This window comes from Pteropus alecto, unplaced genomic scaffold (assembly GCF_000325575.1).
Source record: "Pteropus alecto unplaced genomic scaffold, ASM32557v1 scaffold110, whole genome shotgun sequence".
Lineage (NCBI taxonomy): Eukaryota > Metazoa > Chordata > Mammalia > Chiroptera > Pteropodidae > Pteropus > Pteropus alecto.
In genome coordinates, this window is record NW_006431920.1 from 1,636,158 (window position 1) to 1,652,374 (window position 16,217).

The window sequence follows — 16,217 nt, forward strand, 5'->3', positions numbered from 1 at the left end:
GTTAGCTTTGGAAAAGAGGAATGACAACATGATTCCAAAGAACAGAATGAATGAAAATGAAGACATTTTGAGAAGAGAAGGTGAAATGCAATAGAGCTTTCGGATTGGTCTTTCCTTAAAATAAGAAGTAAATTTAGTCATCAGTGGAAAATGAGTGAAGGAGTCTAAGAAAATCAGATTAAGTTCGGAATAGCTATTCTTATAGTTTCAGCTCTTTGATCTCATCAAAGAGAATGAAAAAGAAAGAAAGAAAGAAAAAAAGAGCCAAAAAATATTTAAGCTGCACTATGGGCCCTGCTGAAGTGAGCTAGTCTTAGCTCTACCATGTCTCCATTATAATTATCAATGTACTTATTTATATCCCCACAAGATTATAAATTACATAAGAACAGAAAATTGTTTCTTGTTCATCACTTTATCTCCACAAGCAAACAGAACTCAACGAATACTTCATGAATGAATGAATATGTAATGGACACAATCCAAATATTGTTAAAAATTCCTTAATGGCTGGTGTTTGATAGATAAGACTGAGAGGTAAAAAATGTCCTTGGATGATATTTAAGTTGTCTTCCTAGGCCTAGAAAAGATATTACACTGCCCTTTTAAGTCAACGATAGAATTGGTTCAAATAAATTTAAAAGGCATTGGGGATAAAATTCAGTATTTTAGAAAGAAAGCACCAATCAGGTTTTTTGGTTATGGTCAGATTAGAGTCTGAATCTGACCTTTAAGCTACTTTACTAAGAATTAATTTATTTGAAGTTCTTGGTAAATGACATATTCTATACAAACCAAGTTTTCAGATATCTGAAATGTCATTCTACAATTAAGAATTATATTTTTGTTATTTATATTATTTTGGAAGAAAATCTTTAAAAAAAATGCATGTCACATATTCCTGCATCCAAAACAGAGCTGAATAAAGATGATTTAACCTTTCCTTAAAAATGTGGGAGTAACCACTATATCAATTATACCACATTAGTTGTGGAGTGCTGAGTTATATGAGAGCTATAAGCCTCTATTCTGAGTAGACCTATACTTTTTAATTCCTGTTTCTTCAGTTGATTCTGCTTTCTATTATCAAAGTGCTTGTCCACCTTTCAATTTGTTACTCCGCTCTGGAGTAGGCAGGGAAATGTGTGTTAAACTGTCTCAAGAGTAAATGAATCACCGAATATTTTCTTGTACTACTTAGATTTACCACCATGTGCAAATATTTTCATTAAAGAGGGGAAGACACAGTTTTGAAACGGTGTGTGTGTGGAGCAAAAAAATCTGGAGTGGAGACTTACAGGCTGCCTTTTATCTAATGTGCATGAGGTTTTAGAGCACAGGCTTAGTTCTTTGCCATCTGAGATATTTGTCTGCCCTTTTATTTATTTCTTTATTATTATTATTTAGCTTTCGTTCTGATTCTCAGCCATGCTTCTAATAACTCAAGGTTGTTAAAATAAGTAACTAGTTATGTTTCTTAGCCATTAAACTAATTTAAAAATACAAAAATAAATATAACAAGTATGTTATGTTTCTTAGCCATTAAACTAATTTAAAAATACAAAAATAAATATAACAAGTACCACTTTTAACTACTTTCAGTTAAGATTTTTTAAAAAAGTCAGTGAATGGGGGTGAGGAGGGTTACTACTGGCAAAATATTAAAATCTTAATGGTTAGTATTTTTTAATATACTCGATGTATATTTTTAAAAAATTTTATCTATAAACACAAATCAATGAAGGTTTATTTCATACAAGTCTTTTCATTGAATATAATGGTGCTGCTATTTTCTATATGATGTTGTTTGTTTTGCAGACCCCTATCTGCCTGCATAAGCTGATGCTAAATTCTGATATCATAATAAGCAATATTTATAAATATTTCCATATTTTAAAGAGAAATTCTGGCACATTAAAATCCATCTGGTTGTTGAGTATTATTTTATTTGTTTTCACCCAAAATTCTTAGCAAATATTTTTTCTAAAATATTGAATTTTGAGTTAAAATGCTGAATAATATCTGAAGTGCTCAGCAGAACTGAAATGAACCAAATATTTTCCAATCATTTTCACACAAGCTAAGAAATATAAATTTGAAACAGAAAAAGGGTACAACTGCTACTGGTGACCTAGAAGTAATTAAATAATTTCAATATATGAGTGATCTATGGTGAGCTTTTAAAAAGGAAACCGTGAGAATGCTTAAGTTCTAGTACTAAGCTACTCTAACAGTTTAGAGAAAACTTAGATAACATAGCTTTTAAGATTTTTATACCAATTTTCTAAAATAAGGCAGAAATATATTTTCATTACATATCACATACTTTCTCCAATAAACCCGTGAAAAAAAAATGCCAACGAACCAACTCTTAAATTCAGGGGCCATCTGTTTAAAAATGAGCAATGAAAAAATTTCTGCTAAAACCTATGTATACATGCAGAATTCAGACCGTTCTGTGCTCTTCTATATAAGGCTGCAACCAGAGCGAATTAATTATGTTCCACAGCAAAGGCACAAAAGCCAGATAAGAATCTTGTTTCACTGCTAAATATTAGAACTCTGAAAATCCCTATAAGGCTCACAGGGCAGAATCTTCACAGAATGAAAGCTCTAAAATCTCTAGACTGTGTCTTATTTTTTCTCAAATGGGTAAAACAACTCAGGGTGAATTCAAAACAAAACTACTTTAAGCTAAAAGGACAGAGAGTTCATTACAATCCCCCCGGTGTTAAAGAGAGCTCTTAAGACTATAACTTGAATAAGGGTCACGAACTGGTTGAACGTATTTCACTAGTGGTTTTATGAATTACGATGAATGACGCTACACTCTAAAAATGAATGTATCAAAGAGGAAATAACCTCCTTGGCATGCTTACAGCTACACAACAAATTAGTTTCATTACTTTCAAGTGCCAGTGCTGGAGGCTCAGAATAAGTCAATGGGAAGAGGACTTCAGTCACAGCAGCAAGCAGGACTACTAAGCAGATAAGGGAAACAAGCAAATAAGAGGTAAGTATTTAACAAATAAATAGTTAATCTAAAGGTATTTTTTCTTTCTTCAAAAACTCTGCTATCATAATCTTTCATTTCTATTCAGTGGTTTGAAAAAACCAAAATGAAAAATTTACCAATGTTAAAGGGGAAATTTTTAATACGGGATTTATAGAGTTTATGAATAAATGGTTTAATCTTCCTCTTAGAGACCCCTCCTTCCCAAGGAAACTGAGAAAGTTAAAGAAAAAAAATTGATACACAAACAAAAAACTGGTTCACATCCGGCATATAGTGATAAATTTGGAAATATCTGTTGTAGAAACATGCTTTTTACTAAAAACAATTATTTGGATCCTAGTAATACCTATTTTTTTTTCCTTCTTTCATACTAAAGGCATCCTATAATGGATATTTTCTTTTGACAAAGCAATAGCATCCTATAAGATAAACCTCGTCAAACAAAACACAACTACAAATAAGGGTTGCTAGCTGGTAAACCATTTGTTCAGATCTTAGGTGGGCTGGGAGTGTTTCTAGGTGTGTGGCCAGTGTGTACTAAAAAGTCCTATGCAGAACTATTTAGCACTTTGATGTTTCTAGTCCTCTGTACATATTCTAAAGTAAAGGTAAAAAGATATTCAAGGGCCAAAAAACACCTCGCTTTTTATTATAATCACTGAAAAAATTAATGTGTCTGTTTCATTAATTGAGATATATCAGGAATATGTTTGTGGGAACTGGCTGCACTGTCACAAAGGCAGAAGAAATCCATTGAGAAAAGAGAGACTACTAATTTCAATTGTTTTTTTAAATTGTTTTTTGAAAATAAATAAAACAATGCAATCCACGTATTTCATATCAAGGGGAATTCTCTGGCATTCAAATTCAGACACAACTCTACCACTATAAAAAAAAAGAGAAACTAATAAAATAGTCCTTTTTTACAGCTATTGGATTCTTTCGCTAATCATCTGAAATCTGAGCCTCTGCAGAATATACAACACTGGTCCTTACCTACAGACATGGACAGATGCATGTACGCTCTCATTTCAGAGAACCTGAGACTTTTTTTAAAAGGAAAGAGTCAACTTTGGCTTTGAGTATTTGGCATGGGTACAATGCCTTAAAAAAGCAGATGACCAACTTAGCTACTGATCATGCTGACCAATGTCCAGAATCGGATCAAATCACTGAAAAACGGCGAATGGCTTTCTCCTATAGAGTATCCGAACAAAGCACAATTCCTGAGCACACTTTGCAGAGCTCATTTGATCACTTAATCTCTTCTAACTGGTCTGGATTACAGACAGGATCGATACGAGAGGAAATGAAACAGACTGGCGAGGAACAGGGGAATAAACCGCGCTGGGCAGCTCTTCTGATACTCATGGTGATAATACCCACAATTGGTGGAAACATCCTTGTTATTCTAGCTGTTTCACTGGAGAAAAAGCTGCAGTATGCTACCAATTATTTTCTAATGTCCCTGGCAGTGGCCGATTTGCTGGTTGGATTGTTTGTGATGCCGATTGCCCTCTTGACAATAATGTTTGGTAAGTATTTCACTTTGTTCCCTGCCATCAAATCACAGAACTATGATATACTACCAGAGAAATGAATCCTCGTTTAATCTTTAAAGATGGACCTGGACTATTTAAACACACAGTGAGTAGAGAGTTCATTTTTCATCATTTTCTATGGTTTATAGTTAGTTTTAAAGAGCAAAAATATAATTTCGTAGAAACAATTCTATTTCCTTCTCAGCCATCTAATAAAATAATTTAAAAAGTCATCCAAGTTAGCAATATTCATAGATTCTGTATACATTACCTAAAAATATAGTGAAGAACAGACCTATATTTTAACTTTCCCATTAATATTTTCTTTTGACAAAGCAATAGCTAGGATACTTCTGTAACAGTTATGTGCTAGGAAAATTATTAATGATAAGGTCTTTGAATCACTAAATTGCAATTTAAATCACTAAACCCCAATTTTAAATTGGAATTGTTCTAAAAATTCTTGTTTTAGCCCTTTATAGTTTGTGTACTTTCAGCTTAAACCCAATTCTTACACATGTGTCATTTTAAGAAAAAATTATGTTTAGTTGCTGAAGGAAATGGTCTGGCTCAGAGCATCCCAAGAGATGATCCATCTGTTTAATTTTCACGATTTCTGACCACCCGTGTCCTTGAAATACGTAAGAGGAATCAGACCTGTAGTTATTAAAGTAAGTCACCAATACCTGAGTTATTACAATAAAAAATATAGTTTGAAATAGAAATTTTAGTTTGTTCTAATAAAAAAGATATTAAAATGATGTAAGTGGTTTCTGTTCCATGCATACATCTTAGTTACAGAAAGAGTAAACACAAATAAATCTGCTGATGACTTATGAGGGCTCCTAAGAGGACAGGAGCATGAAGAAGATATTTAACTTATTTGATGCTTGGCATAACTGATATTCCATTCATTAAATGCTTAAGAAAAATGATTATTTATAGCAGAGTTTCTTCGAATTATGTTTACATGGTGAAGATAAAAATACTATGGTTACTAGAAGTAAAATTTATTTAACCAGAATGCATATTAGGAGGTAAAAAAACTACCATTCAAACTATTATATTTAGGTTGAAATGTTATATTTTTATAAGTAATTATAGAAAGATATCTAAAATTAAGCACTTGATCCCCCAAATATAACTGAATGGTGATGGGTTGAAATTTTCCGTTCTAAATCAACATTTAAATTCTGTGGCAGAGCAAGCAGTAATAAATAAGGTATTACTGCCTTAATAGACTCTAATCATTAATACCTTCTATCTATTCTCCCTTTTAAAAATTTATAATCTTTTGAATAATCTAGTGCTTCTCATAACCAAAAATAAGAAATCTTAAAGGAGAACCTAATCTTAATTCTGAATAAAGTTTAAAGAAATAAAGTGAGGATTATATAGGAACACTTATGCGTATTTAGTAAAGATTGTGCAGGCATTTGATTTAAGCTCTTTCACACACAATAGTAGCTTAACATGTAAAACCATACTTCTTTAAATGTGCTTTGCTAGGCATACAGAAAACATTAAAAAGCTCATTTCATACTACAATAGACATACAGAAAACATTAAAATGTTCACTCATACTACCATAAAATATGTTAAATAAATAAGACTGAGTTATGTAGAAGTGAATTTTAACTTTAAAATTCAAAAGTCCATAAATATCAAACATCTACTATATGTAACATATATGCAGTAGATATTAAATTATCAGCTAAATAGTTAAAGGATCTTAAAAGGCAGGATTAAAGCGAGGTGACCAACAAAACACAAAAACGGGTTAAGAAACATAATTCCATGGATTCCACAAGAAAATAGTAGGAACAGGTATCCAGCAACTAAAAACTAAGTCTACATTATTTAAAGTTTTGGGGCCCAAGATATTCTTAGCAATAAAAGTTAGCAGGAAACCCAACATATTTTAACATAAAATATGTGGTATGTCTTTCTAATTTTTTATGTCCTAATTATGATGTGAATTTTTAACTGCATTTCATTTTTTCAAATGTCTGTTAATTTTTAATTACAAAATAAAATCTTTCATAGCCGCAAACATTTATACTATCAGTAATTAAACTGCAGAGTGGGGTTAGTAGATTTTTAAAAAATGAACTAACCTGGGAACTTAACTAATATTTAAAATGTTATTGCCATTAATTCATTATTGAAAATATTATTGTATTTCTATGAGAAAGTATATGAAAAAATGCATGTTGTCCTCTAAAAAGCTTCAAAAAGATACGATCACAAGTTGCGAATTGCATATATTATAAATGGGGACCTGGCTTCAAATACTAAGTTTTCTTGACAACCTTTGCATGTTGACATATACTTCTTAAAATAATGCATTTACAAGAATGTCTGATAACTTTAAAAGGCAAGGATAGATTTTATATATTTTTCTCTCAATATAGAGATAATCTTCGGAACTCCTGAAGTCTGTACAAACAAGTGTCCCTAGTTCTATAAACATAAAAAGTTAACGACCATTATGAGCGAGGAATAATGATTTATCTCAGGGAAATTTGCTGAAAGTAACACAGAGATTTTGTACTAATATTCTATTAAAATTAAGTTAAAAAAAGAAAGCAGTGAATTTTAAAAAGTAGCTCTTATACTGAGAAATACTTTATTCCACCAATGATTTCTATAATATTTGATAATATATTGTTTGAATTTCTATTTTATGACGATTATGGTTCCTGGCAGAACATGGTCTTTCAAATGAGTTGTGCTATGTCAGCTTTTCTGTCATTTCTTTTCTGGGACCACTATACTTAACCTTTACTTTACAGTTCTAATTTTTTACTGTCTTGCCTACAATTCCTAAAATCCATAATCACAAATTAGTAGCTTATAACATAAGTCTTGAAAATGCCTACATCAGAAATACCTGAGTAGGACAAAAAGGAAAATAGAACACATGTCAATATAAAAAAATACAAGAAGTTCACAGTTTAAGAACTTCTCTAAACTTTTCCTTCTCTCATTAAATAAATGATTAAAAGTGTAAAGGGAAAAAATACAGCATTTAGTTAAACATTGGTCATTACTGGTTTATTTATAACTTAAATTTTAACCCATGCCTCATGATCTATAAGTTGATAGAATATCTGTGGTAGAGTTGAAAGAGGTTTTATAAAATGGCTGAAAGATATGGGTTTGAAGCAAGACACCAAGGCTTTGAATCCTGGCTTTTCTGTGTTGGCTTAGGCAAGTCACTTAACATATGAGTACGATTACTTTGTCTGTGAAATGGGTATGCTAAATTTACAGTGCAAGTATCTTGTGAAATTGTCAAATAGGGCCCAGAGCATTATAGGCACTGATAACTGGCAGGTATTAGTCCAGAATGCAAAAGGTTTATATACTTAAAATATGTGACTTAGTTTAGATGTGAGTCTGACCAGAGATGAAACAGATGTGTAGCAGTACAATAAATCGGTTCATCATTTGTACAATAAAATGCTCATCTACCCAATTCTTAAATTAAGGAGCGAAGCAATTAAAGGCACTTCTTTTTGGAAAGTGGAAATTTTAAAGACCAAAGAAAAATTTTTATAAGTATTAAATCACTTGAATCATTTAAAACACTATCACATCAGACATCTAACCCCACAATAGTTCACATTCTCAAATGTAATGGAAAAACAACAAAAAAACCCCCAGAAGCTTCATAATAAACATTTAAGCACTGGTCTCTGTCTCTCTTTTCTGGAAAGCAAAGAGAGAAAAATTTCTGAGATTAAAAAAATGTGTACTTGAAAACCATGTCCTTTTTAAACATCAAGTCTACTTAGGATTTGTCCTGTACCCACCCACTCATGAACCACTTACCTCAGTAAACGCTATAGGCACAGCCTTCAAAGAATTGCTTTAAAAATGCAGCCTTTTAAATCCTCAAAAGGAAACTTGCTTATGGCCCAGATTTATAGATTGTCAACTTTTTTCTGAACCAATGACATAACACAGCTTTCCAAGCTAAAAATCTGCCCAAAGGGTAAACAGGTTTCAAAATAAAATGAGTCTATCTCATCAAGAAACAATTCTGGTTTCTTGTTAAAAAACAGTTTCTGGTTAAAAAAATCAGGGTTTTATACCAGTTACAAAGCAAACAAAACAAAACAAAAAAACAGGCATGGCAATGCCTATGGGTTATTAATGTTTATTTGACATTTATATATATAAATGGATGCTACACCAGAACTCTCGTATATGTATATAAAAAGAATAGTTAAAATTCACCTTTAGTAAAAGGCATACTTTCAAGACAAATTAAAAGTTAAACATGTTTTCAAGCCCTTCTTGAAGTACAGCTTTAAGGTCAACTGCATGCAGGCACGCTTGCTATAGCAGGCAGGAAGATAAACACACTGATTTTATACTGGTGATATGGCTTATTGTTTCTAAGGAAGAATGTTTAACAGTTAAGCTAGTTGGCTAGTTTCTGTTAAACAATACCAGTACATTTATGAGTGCTTTCTCCATGCAAGAGATAGTTTAAAAACTTTATATGTATTATTGCATTTACTCTTCAAAGCAACCCTATAAAAATAGTATTATCATCACCATTTTATAAAAGGACATAAAAATAAATGGCAGAGACATAATCTGAACCCAAGAGAACTGACTCTAGAATTCACACTCTTAGTCTCTATTACTCTTTCTCAAATGAAATGAGAAATTATTCCAATCGAAAATGTTAAGTTTGACAAACAGCCAACATTTATATCTTAAATAATGCTAACAAGACGGCCATAAAATTTTCTCTATTACAAAGGCAGAACCCAACAATTTTTAAAGTTCTATTTCATAATACATGATACAGAATAACTGGGTCTTAATCAATATATGTATGAATTCTTTGGAGGATTGCCAGACCTCTTATCTGAAGAAGATATCAGGCTTAGGCCTATGCATGAAATTGCTGAACCTTGTCTGGGAGACAAACAGAAACTTACGTTAACTGAATGGCAATTCTACCACTCGTTATGTATAGATGTATTTAAAGCACATAAGTCTTCATTTTAAACAGAAAAAAATTGTGCTACTAATACTTTAAGGTAAATAATAAACTGTCTATGATCCAGACTCATCTAAGCCTTGTTTTGCTTCTATAATGATTAATCTGTAATTAGTGCAGGTGTCCTTAGAAATGCCATTATTCAAATCTTATTGAAATTAAATTCTTCTTTGAATTTGGAACTGGGTGGAAGAAAGAGGTAGAAAATGGGATTTGTTTTTCAGAGAAATTTTGTGTGCTTTCTTTTTGTAGGACAACAAATGCTATATAATTTTAATGTTTTCTCGCTTCTCTAGTAGCTTTTTAAAAGGTTAAATTTAGAGCCCCAGAATAGCAGAATTAATTTAGTTCAAGTATATGATAACTTATTTCCCTTAGACTACCTCTTAGATATACTTTTTTAAAATGTAAATCTGTAACTTCCATTTTAAATAATATATTAAGTTCTTTTGGAAATAAATGCTTAAAAGAGTGAAACTTCTAATAAAAACAACATATAAAGTTTTCGAATAGTTAATCTATCTCACCATACCAACTTAACCTTTTACAGTTATTCTCAATAGTAAGAAACTTTTCTGACCTTGAGCCTATCAAATTAATATGAACTGAAAAGATAATTTTAGAATAAAAGTACTTGGACTAGGAAAAGTCCCTTTGTAAACTGAGAATGTTTAGAACTGTTTTTAAATTGTATAAACTCTTAGATTACCTGAATCTAATTGAATAAGTTAAGTACTATGTCTAATCCAGAGGTTTTCTTTTTGAACCAAAGGTCTGTATCGTTTATTATACTTCGTTTATTATTATATGGAAGGATAATAATCCTCTTTTCCTCAGGATAATCTGAAGCCATTCCTTTTGCTTACAAACTATATTCAAAAACTATTTCTGTCAAAAAAAATACAAACAAAAAAACCCCACAAAATATCCTCAAATCATTCCACCAAATGAGAGTTTGCTATAAACAAGGTTTATACCAAATCCCTGGCCTCACTGAGATTCCTGTTCTAATACTCCTTTTGCACATTAAATCGCTTCCTCCATACGGTAAAATGTTTTCTTCTTACACAAAAGCAGCTGAAAAATAAAATTTATTTGAATAGCAAGGTTAAGTTCTAGGTGCAACACTGTGTAAAATTTTAAAAGATCACAAGAGGAACAAATGGGCATAGGCCAAAATAATGCTAAACTGCTGCTGACTTGGAAAAAGGGTTGTAGTCAATATACAAAGCAGAAAATGTATTTAAAAGATATCACTTACGGAAATATATTTAATATTATTGATTCCATTATCTGAAGTTAAGCATTAGCTTGTGGAGGTTAAGTCTTAACATTTTAGATGAATAACAAAAAGGTTAAAAAATATGTATCACTTTAAAGAGAAACTGCAGATTGAAGGTTGCCATTTTGCAGAAGTTATGTTTCTGTTTTGTTTTTCTTTCTTTCAGAAGCTATGTGGCCCCTCCCACTTGTTCTATGCCCTGCCTGGTTATTTCTTGATGTTCTTTTTTCTACTGCATCCATTATGCATCTCTGCGCCATTTCAGTGGATCGTTACATAGCCATCAAAAAGCCAATCCAGGCCAATCAATGTAATTCACGAGCTACAGCATTCATCAAGATTACAGTGGTGTGGTTAATTTCAATAGGTATGTGGGGAACATCAGGGTGTGGGGTGGTGTATACAGCCTTTGGTTCCACTTGGCCAGGAGAATTCCAGGCCTGGTAGGCCATGAAACTCAGCACAAGAGGTCAAGGCAGTTTCCTGATAAACCAACACAAGCTCCTTATGCCATTACTTTCATCGTATAGCTTCTAAACCATACTACCAGTAAAAAGTGTGAAAAAGCAGAAAGAACCATCTTCATAGTGTGTACTGATATCTTTCTACTTTGATTTTAATATGCATGAAGACTAAGTCTGAAAACAGTTTTCGTACTGATCAACAGACCATTATGGTCTGGGTAACACACAGAATCCCGAAATAATATTAAAATAATAAAAAAAGAAATGCATCATAATTAACATCTAAGAAGATAAATAAGAAAAGAAAAGAAAAAAAAACCCCAAACATTTTGTATGCAGGTATCAAAGATCATAAATTCATCTTGGAAGCAAATATGTCTTCATACTAAAGGTAATAAGTGCTTAAGTGTTATCAAAATGTTTAATTAGAAGTTTTAAGAGAGATGTAAATGATGTTCAGAAATGATTTAGAGAAAGAAATCATATTTCTTCTAAACTGTTTTATGACCCTGGGCCTATCTTTAATATGCAGACAGCTGCTATAATACGGTATCTTAGCATGAAGTAGAGCATAAATAACTCGAATCTCTTATAAGTTAATATCAGAAAAACAAACAGATTCACAACAACTGTTGTGATTCACAACTGTTTGTTGTGAATCTGTTTGTTTTTCTGATATTAACTTATAAGAGATTCATACAAAAATAGCAGTGAAAACTGAAATGTTACTGACCAACAGCTGGTTGAGAAGGTAATATGAGCCTTGATGGAGTTAATGGAACGTGAAAACAGAGACAAATGGACTAGAGGTCAAAATAACAGTAAAGAGAAGTTCTATAGAAATGAAGAGTAGTAGCAGGACAAGAAAGGGAAATATCAGAGTTCATGATTTTAGACAGAGGATAGTTTTAAGTGAATTTACTATGGATGGCTTCAGGAGTACATATAATAATAGAGTCGAGGAGTTAAAGAAATATAAAGTTAAGGTGTCAGAAGGGTCATCAGTAGGATGACAGCAATGGAGCAATGGAGGGAAGACGATAGCAAGGCGCTACTAAGCAACACGGGCAAAGAGCCTGGAGGCTGGCAAATGGTATAAGCAGATTAAATAGATTTTAACAGGGGAAGTGTTTTGGGGGAAAGAACAATGGAATGATTATCTGGAAGTAAGAGGGTAGAGCAGGAGTCAGCCAACTTTTTCCGTAAAGGGCAAGATGGTAAATATTTTGGGATTGCAGGCTCTGTATGGTTTCTGTCACGACTACTCAACTCTGCAGTACAACAAAAGCAACCATTGAGAATACGCTAACACATGAGTATGGCTGTGTTCCAGTAAAATTTTATTTACAAAAACAGAAGGCAGGCCAGATTTAGCCCTCAAGTTGTTGTTTGCTGACCCCTAGTGTAGAACAGGAAGTGTACAGAATCCTCTTTCTGGTGGTGTTTCTGGGGAAAAGCAGGAAAAGCAGTGGCCTCCACTACAAAGAGTCTGAGGAAAACATTCTCACCAAGGGCTCTTGAGCTACCATAAAAAGGCTGTGCAGATAACGAAGTACTTTTAGATTCATAAAACAACACAAGGATTCTAGAAATTTCTAAAGATTAACTCAGACTTATTTTTAAATATCTGCTATTTCAAAGGGAAAGGATTCAGGCTAACTTTTGTGTTACTTATCTTCCTAGTAAGCTACTTCACTAAGCAAGATCATATTTAAATATTTACTTCATGGTATTTAAAATATTAGAAAGTTAGTATGAGGAACTCAATCTTGAAAATATATTTCATGATTCACATGCTCTCAAAATTGTAAATAGCATTAAAATGAACCTCTTGGTTTTCCCTAAGAAGGAAAAGATTAAAAAACATTCATAAACATCAAAAGATAAAACTGTCAAATGAAACTGTGTAACCTCAAAGATAATAGCTATCTACTCAGAATTAAGATATTGCACAAATGTACTCTGAAGTCTCTTAGATCACCTATACTGGATATAAAGACAGAGCAGATTCTCTTATGAATTCCTTTTCCTTAACCTGGGGTAGATCAACACACAAAAACAGATTATGAGAAATGGAGAATAAATGAAGACACGCTCTGCCATTTCATGAATGTACTACAGCTTCAGGGAAGTCTTAATTATGAACCTGAAATCACTAACCGATCGCTGTTTAAAAACAGCAGGTATGCCTAATTATGCTCTATTTTGCCAAATATTACTTCCATTGATTAAGTGCTATGACAGATTCTGCATTGTGGGTACAAGGAATTACAATATACTAACCACATAAAGTCACTAAAATGAACTCTGAAAGGACCTAATCTAAGAGTCGAAGGTCATAAAATTAACTCAGTTTATCCTGTTTCCTCCTCCTTAGGCATTGCTGTTCCAGTCCCTATTAAAGGGATAAGAACTGACGTGGGAAACTCAAATAACGTCACTTGTGGGCTGACCAAGGAACGTTTTGGCAATTTCATGTTCTTTGGCTCACTAGCTTCCTTCTTTATACCTCTGGCAATCATGATTGTCACCTACTTTCTCACCATCCATACTTTACAAAAGAAAGCTTACTTGGTCAAAAACAAGCCACCTCAACGCCTAACATGGCTGACTGTGTCCACAGTATTCCAAAGGGATGAAACACTTTGCTCATCACCTGAAAAGGTGGCAATGCTGGACGGTTCTCACAAGGACAAAACTCTGCCCAACTCAAACGATGACATACTTATGCGAAGAATGTCTACAGTAGGAAGAAAGTCACTGCAGACCATTTCCAACGAACAGAGAGCCTCCAAGGTTCTAGGGATTGTGTTTTTCCTCTTTTTGCTGATGTGGTGCCCCTTTTTTATTACAAATATAACTTTAGTTTTATGTGATTCCTGCAACCAGACTACTCTCACAATGCTCCTGGAGATATTCGTGTGGATAGGCTACGTTTCCTCAGGGGTGAATCCTCTGGTCTACACTCTCTTCAACAAGACATTCAGGGACGCATTTGGCCGATACATCACCTGTAATTACCGGGCCACGAGATCAGTAAAAACTCTTCAAAAATGCTCCAGTAATATCTACTTCCGGAATCAAATGGCAGAGAACTCTAAGTTTTTCATAAAACATGGAATGAGAAATGGGATTAATCCTGCCATATACCAGAGCCCAATGAGGCTTCGAAGTTCAACCATGCAGTCTTCTTCAATCATTCTACTAGATACACTCCTTCTTACCGAAAATGAAGGCGACAAAACTGAAGAGCAAGTCAGTTATGTATAGAAGGAATGGCACAGTTTTCATTAACTAATATAAAGATGGATAAGATGATGAAGATATAAATGTATCAAGAATTATATAAAGAACTTACATATCAAATCATCTCTTTAAGAGTTATGTATTAAGATTGCCCAATTTTGTTTATTTGTACAAAATTACTCAATGAAAAAAGTCATTTTGTACAGCTACAAATTAAAACAATCCAGCACTGTGGTTAAATGTTAAGGTAGTCAAATGAAATAAAATTATGAACTTTAGGCTTAAAAAAAAAACCAAAAAAAAAACAAACCCCCCCAAAAACCCCCAATGTCATCATATGAATCTATTCAGTTCTAAATAGTATGCAAAGCTATGTTGTGAATAAAACAAACAAATATTAATCTTTTCTTTGACACTTTAAAAGTATAACACGGAACAACAGTGATAGGAACAGAGGACTAACAATAAGTACATAAAATAATGATCACACTGGAGATACAGTCTGGCTTAAATGAAATCATGACTGCTTTGATCAAGAAACTGTCTTGATGGAAGGGGTAGGGAGAACAGTAGTTGGATATCAAACAAAATAAGATCTTGAAACTAGAGCTGTTTGTTAAATGGTGGGTACCAGGCATCTACTCAGCAGAGGTGGGTGTACTGGAGAAGGAGGAGAAAGCAAATGAAATCACTTTGGGGTACCTAAATCTCAAGTTCCTTAAAGAACACATGCTAACTGGAGAAATGGGACCTCAGTCCAGGCACCTAAACGTAAATGATCTCATAAACTGAAATCATGGCTGCCCAAGCTTGCCCAAAGACTTGTCTGAACTTTGGGCACAAAATTTCCAATTCACCTTTTGGTTATTTCATTTCACAGTGCTAGATCTGGGAATAAATTCAATCTGTGTCACTTAATAACTACCTGACACTAAATTTCTCTGAGCTTCAGTTTCCTCATCTGCACTTCATAGGGTTCTAATGAGGGTGAGTACATGTCGGTACTTTTTAAATGGTGGACAACTCTACTTACTTTTGATATTTTATTTTTATTCTACTTCCATAAATAGTGAACAAATTTAGGCTGAGGGGATCTGCAGTAAAGACAGGCAATATCTTAGCTTTTCCTTTTCGGACTGACTCATTCTGATGTTTCAACCTACTGCTCTATTGCTGTCCTCCACACAACTCAGCTTAAGAAAATTACTTTAAGAAACATGTTGGCTATGAGAAGCTCAGCCTAAGTGAACCAGGTACATATTTGCCAAATGCAGAATCTTTTTCTAGAACATGGTTCTAATACATAGATCTTATAGGCTCTATGCCATCTGCCAGAAAGAGCTTACCTTACCGTACAACTTTAATTTCTAAATCACCCAAGCTTTAGGCATTTCCCCCCACTAGTCTAAGATTTTCCAGCAGCACTGAGGTGGGCTATCTCACATAAGAGGCAAAATAATTTAGGTTCCTAAAAAAGAAAGAAAAAAAAATTCTCTATTTCGGTTCCTATTTCTAATATGATAGGTTTGGCATACGTTAATATTTATATTGTTGCCAAGTCACATGAGATTAAGTCCAGGTATCACTCTAACAGTATCCCAAACTTCATGTATCTGAAGACATATATATAATTGTTCAGGAAATC

The 16,217-nt window shown here is 33.1% G+C and overlaps 2 protein-coding genes across 3 annotated transcripts in view; one reads left to right on the top strand and one right to left on the bottom strand.

Annotated features, from left to right (window-relative positions):
- The window catches only part of PSMD1 (proteasome 26S subunit, non-ATPase 1), an 84,936-nt gene that overhangs the window by 44,247 nt on the left and 24,472 nt on the right, over window positions 1–16,217 (bottom strand). The window lies entirely within an intron of this gene.
- On the top strand, window positions 2,829–14,855 carry HTR2B (5-hydroxytryptamine receptor 2B). Its single transcript, XM_006906639.2, has 3 exons — window positions 2,829–4,551; window positions 11,029–11,229; window positions 13,704–14,855. Exons 1-3 carry the CDS (start codon window positions 4,029–4,031, stop codon window positions 14,594–14,596), a joined length of 1,617 nt encoding a protein of 538 aa, XP_006906701.2. The 5' UTR covers window positions 2,829–4,028; the 3' UTR covers window positions 14,597–14,855.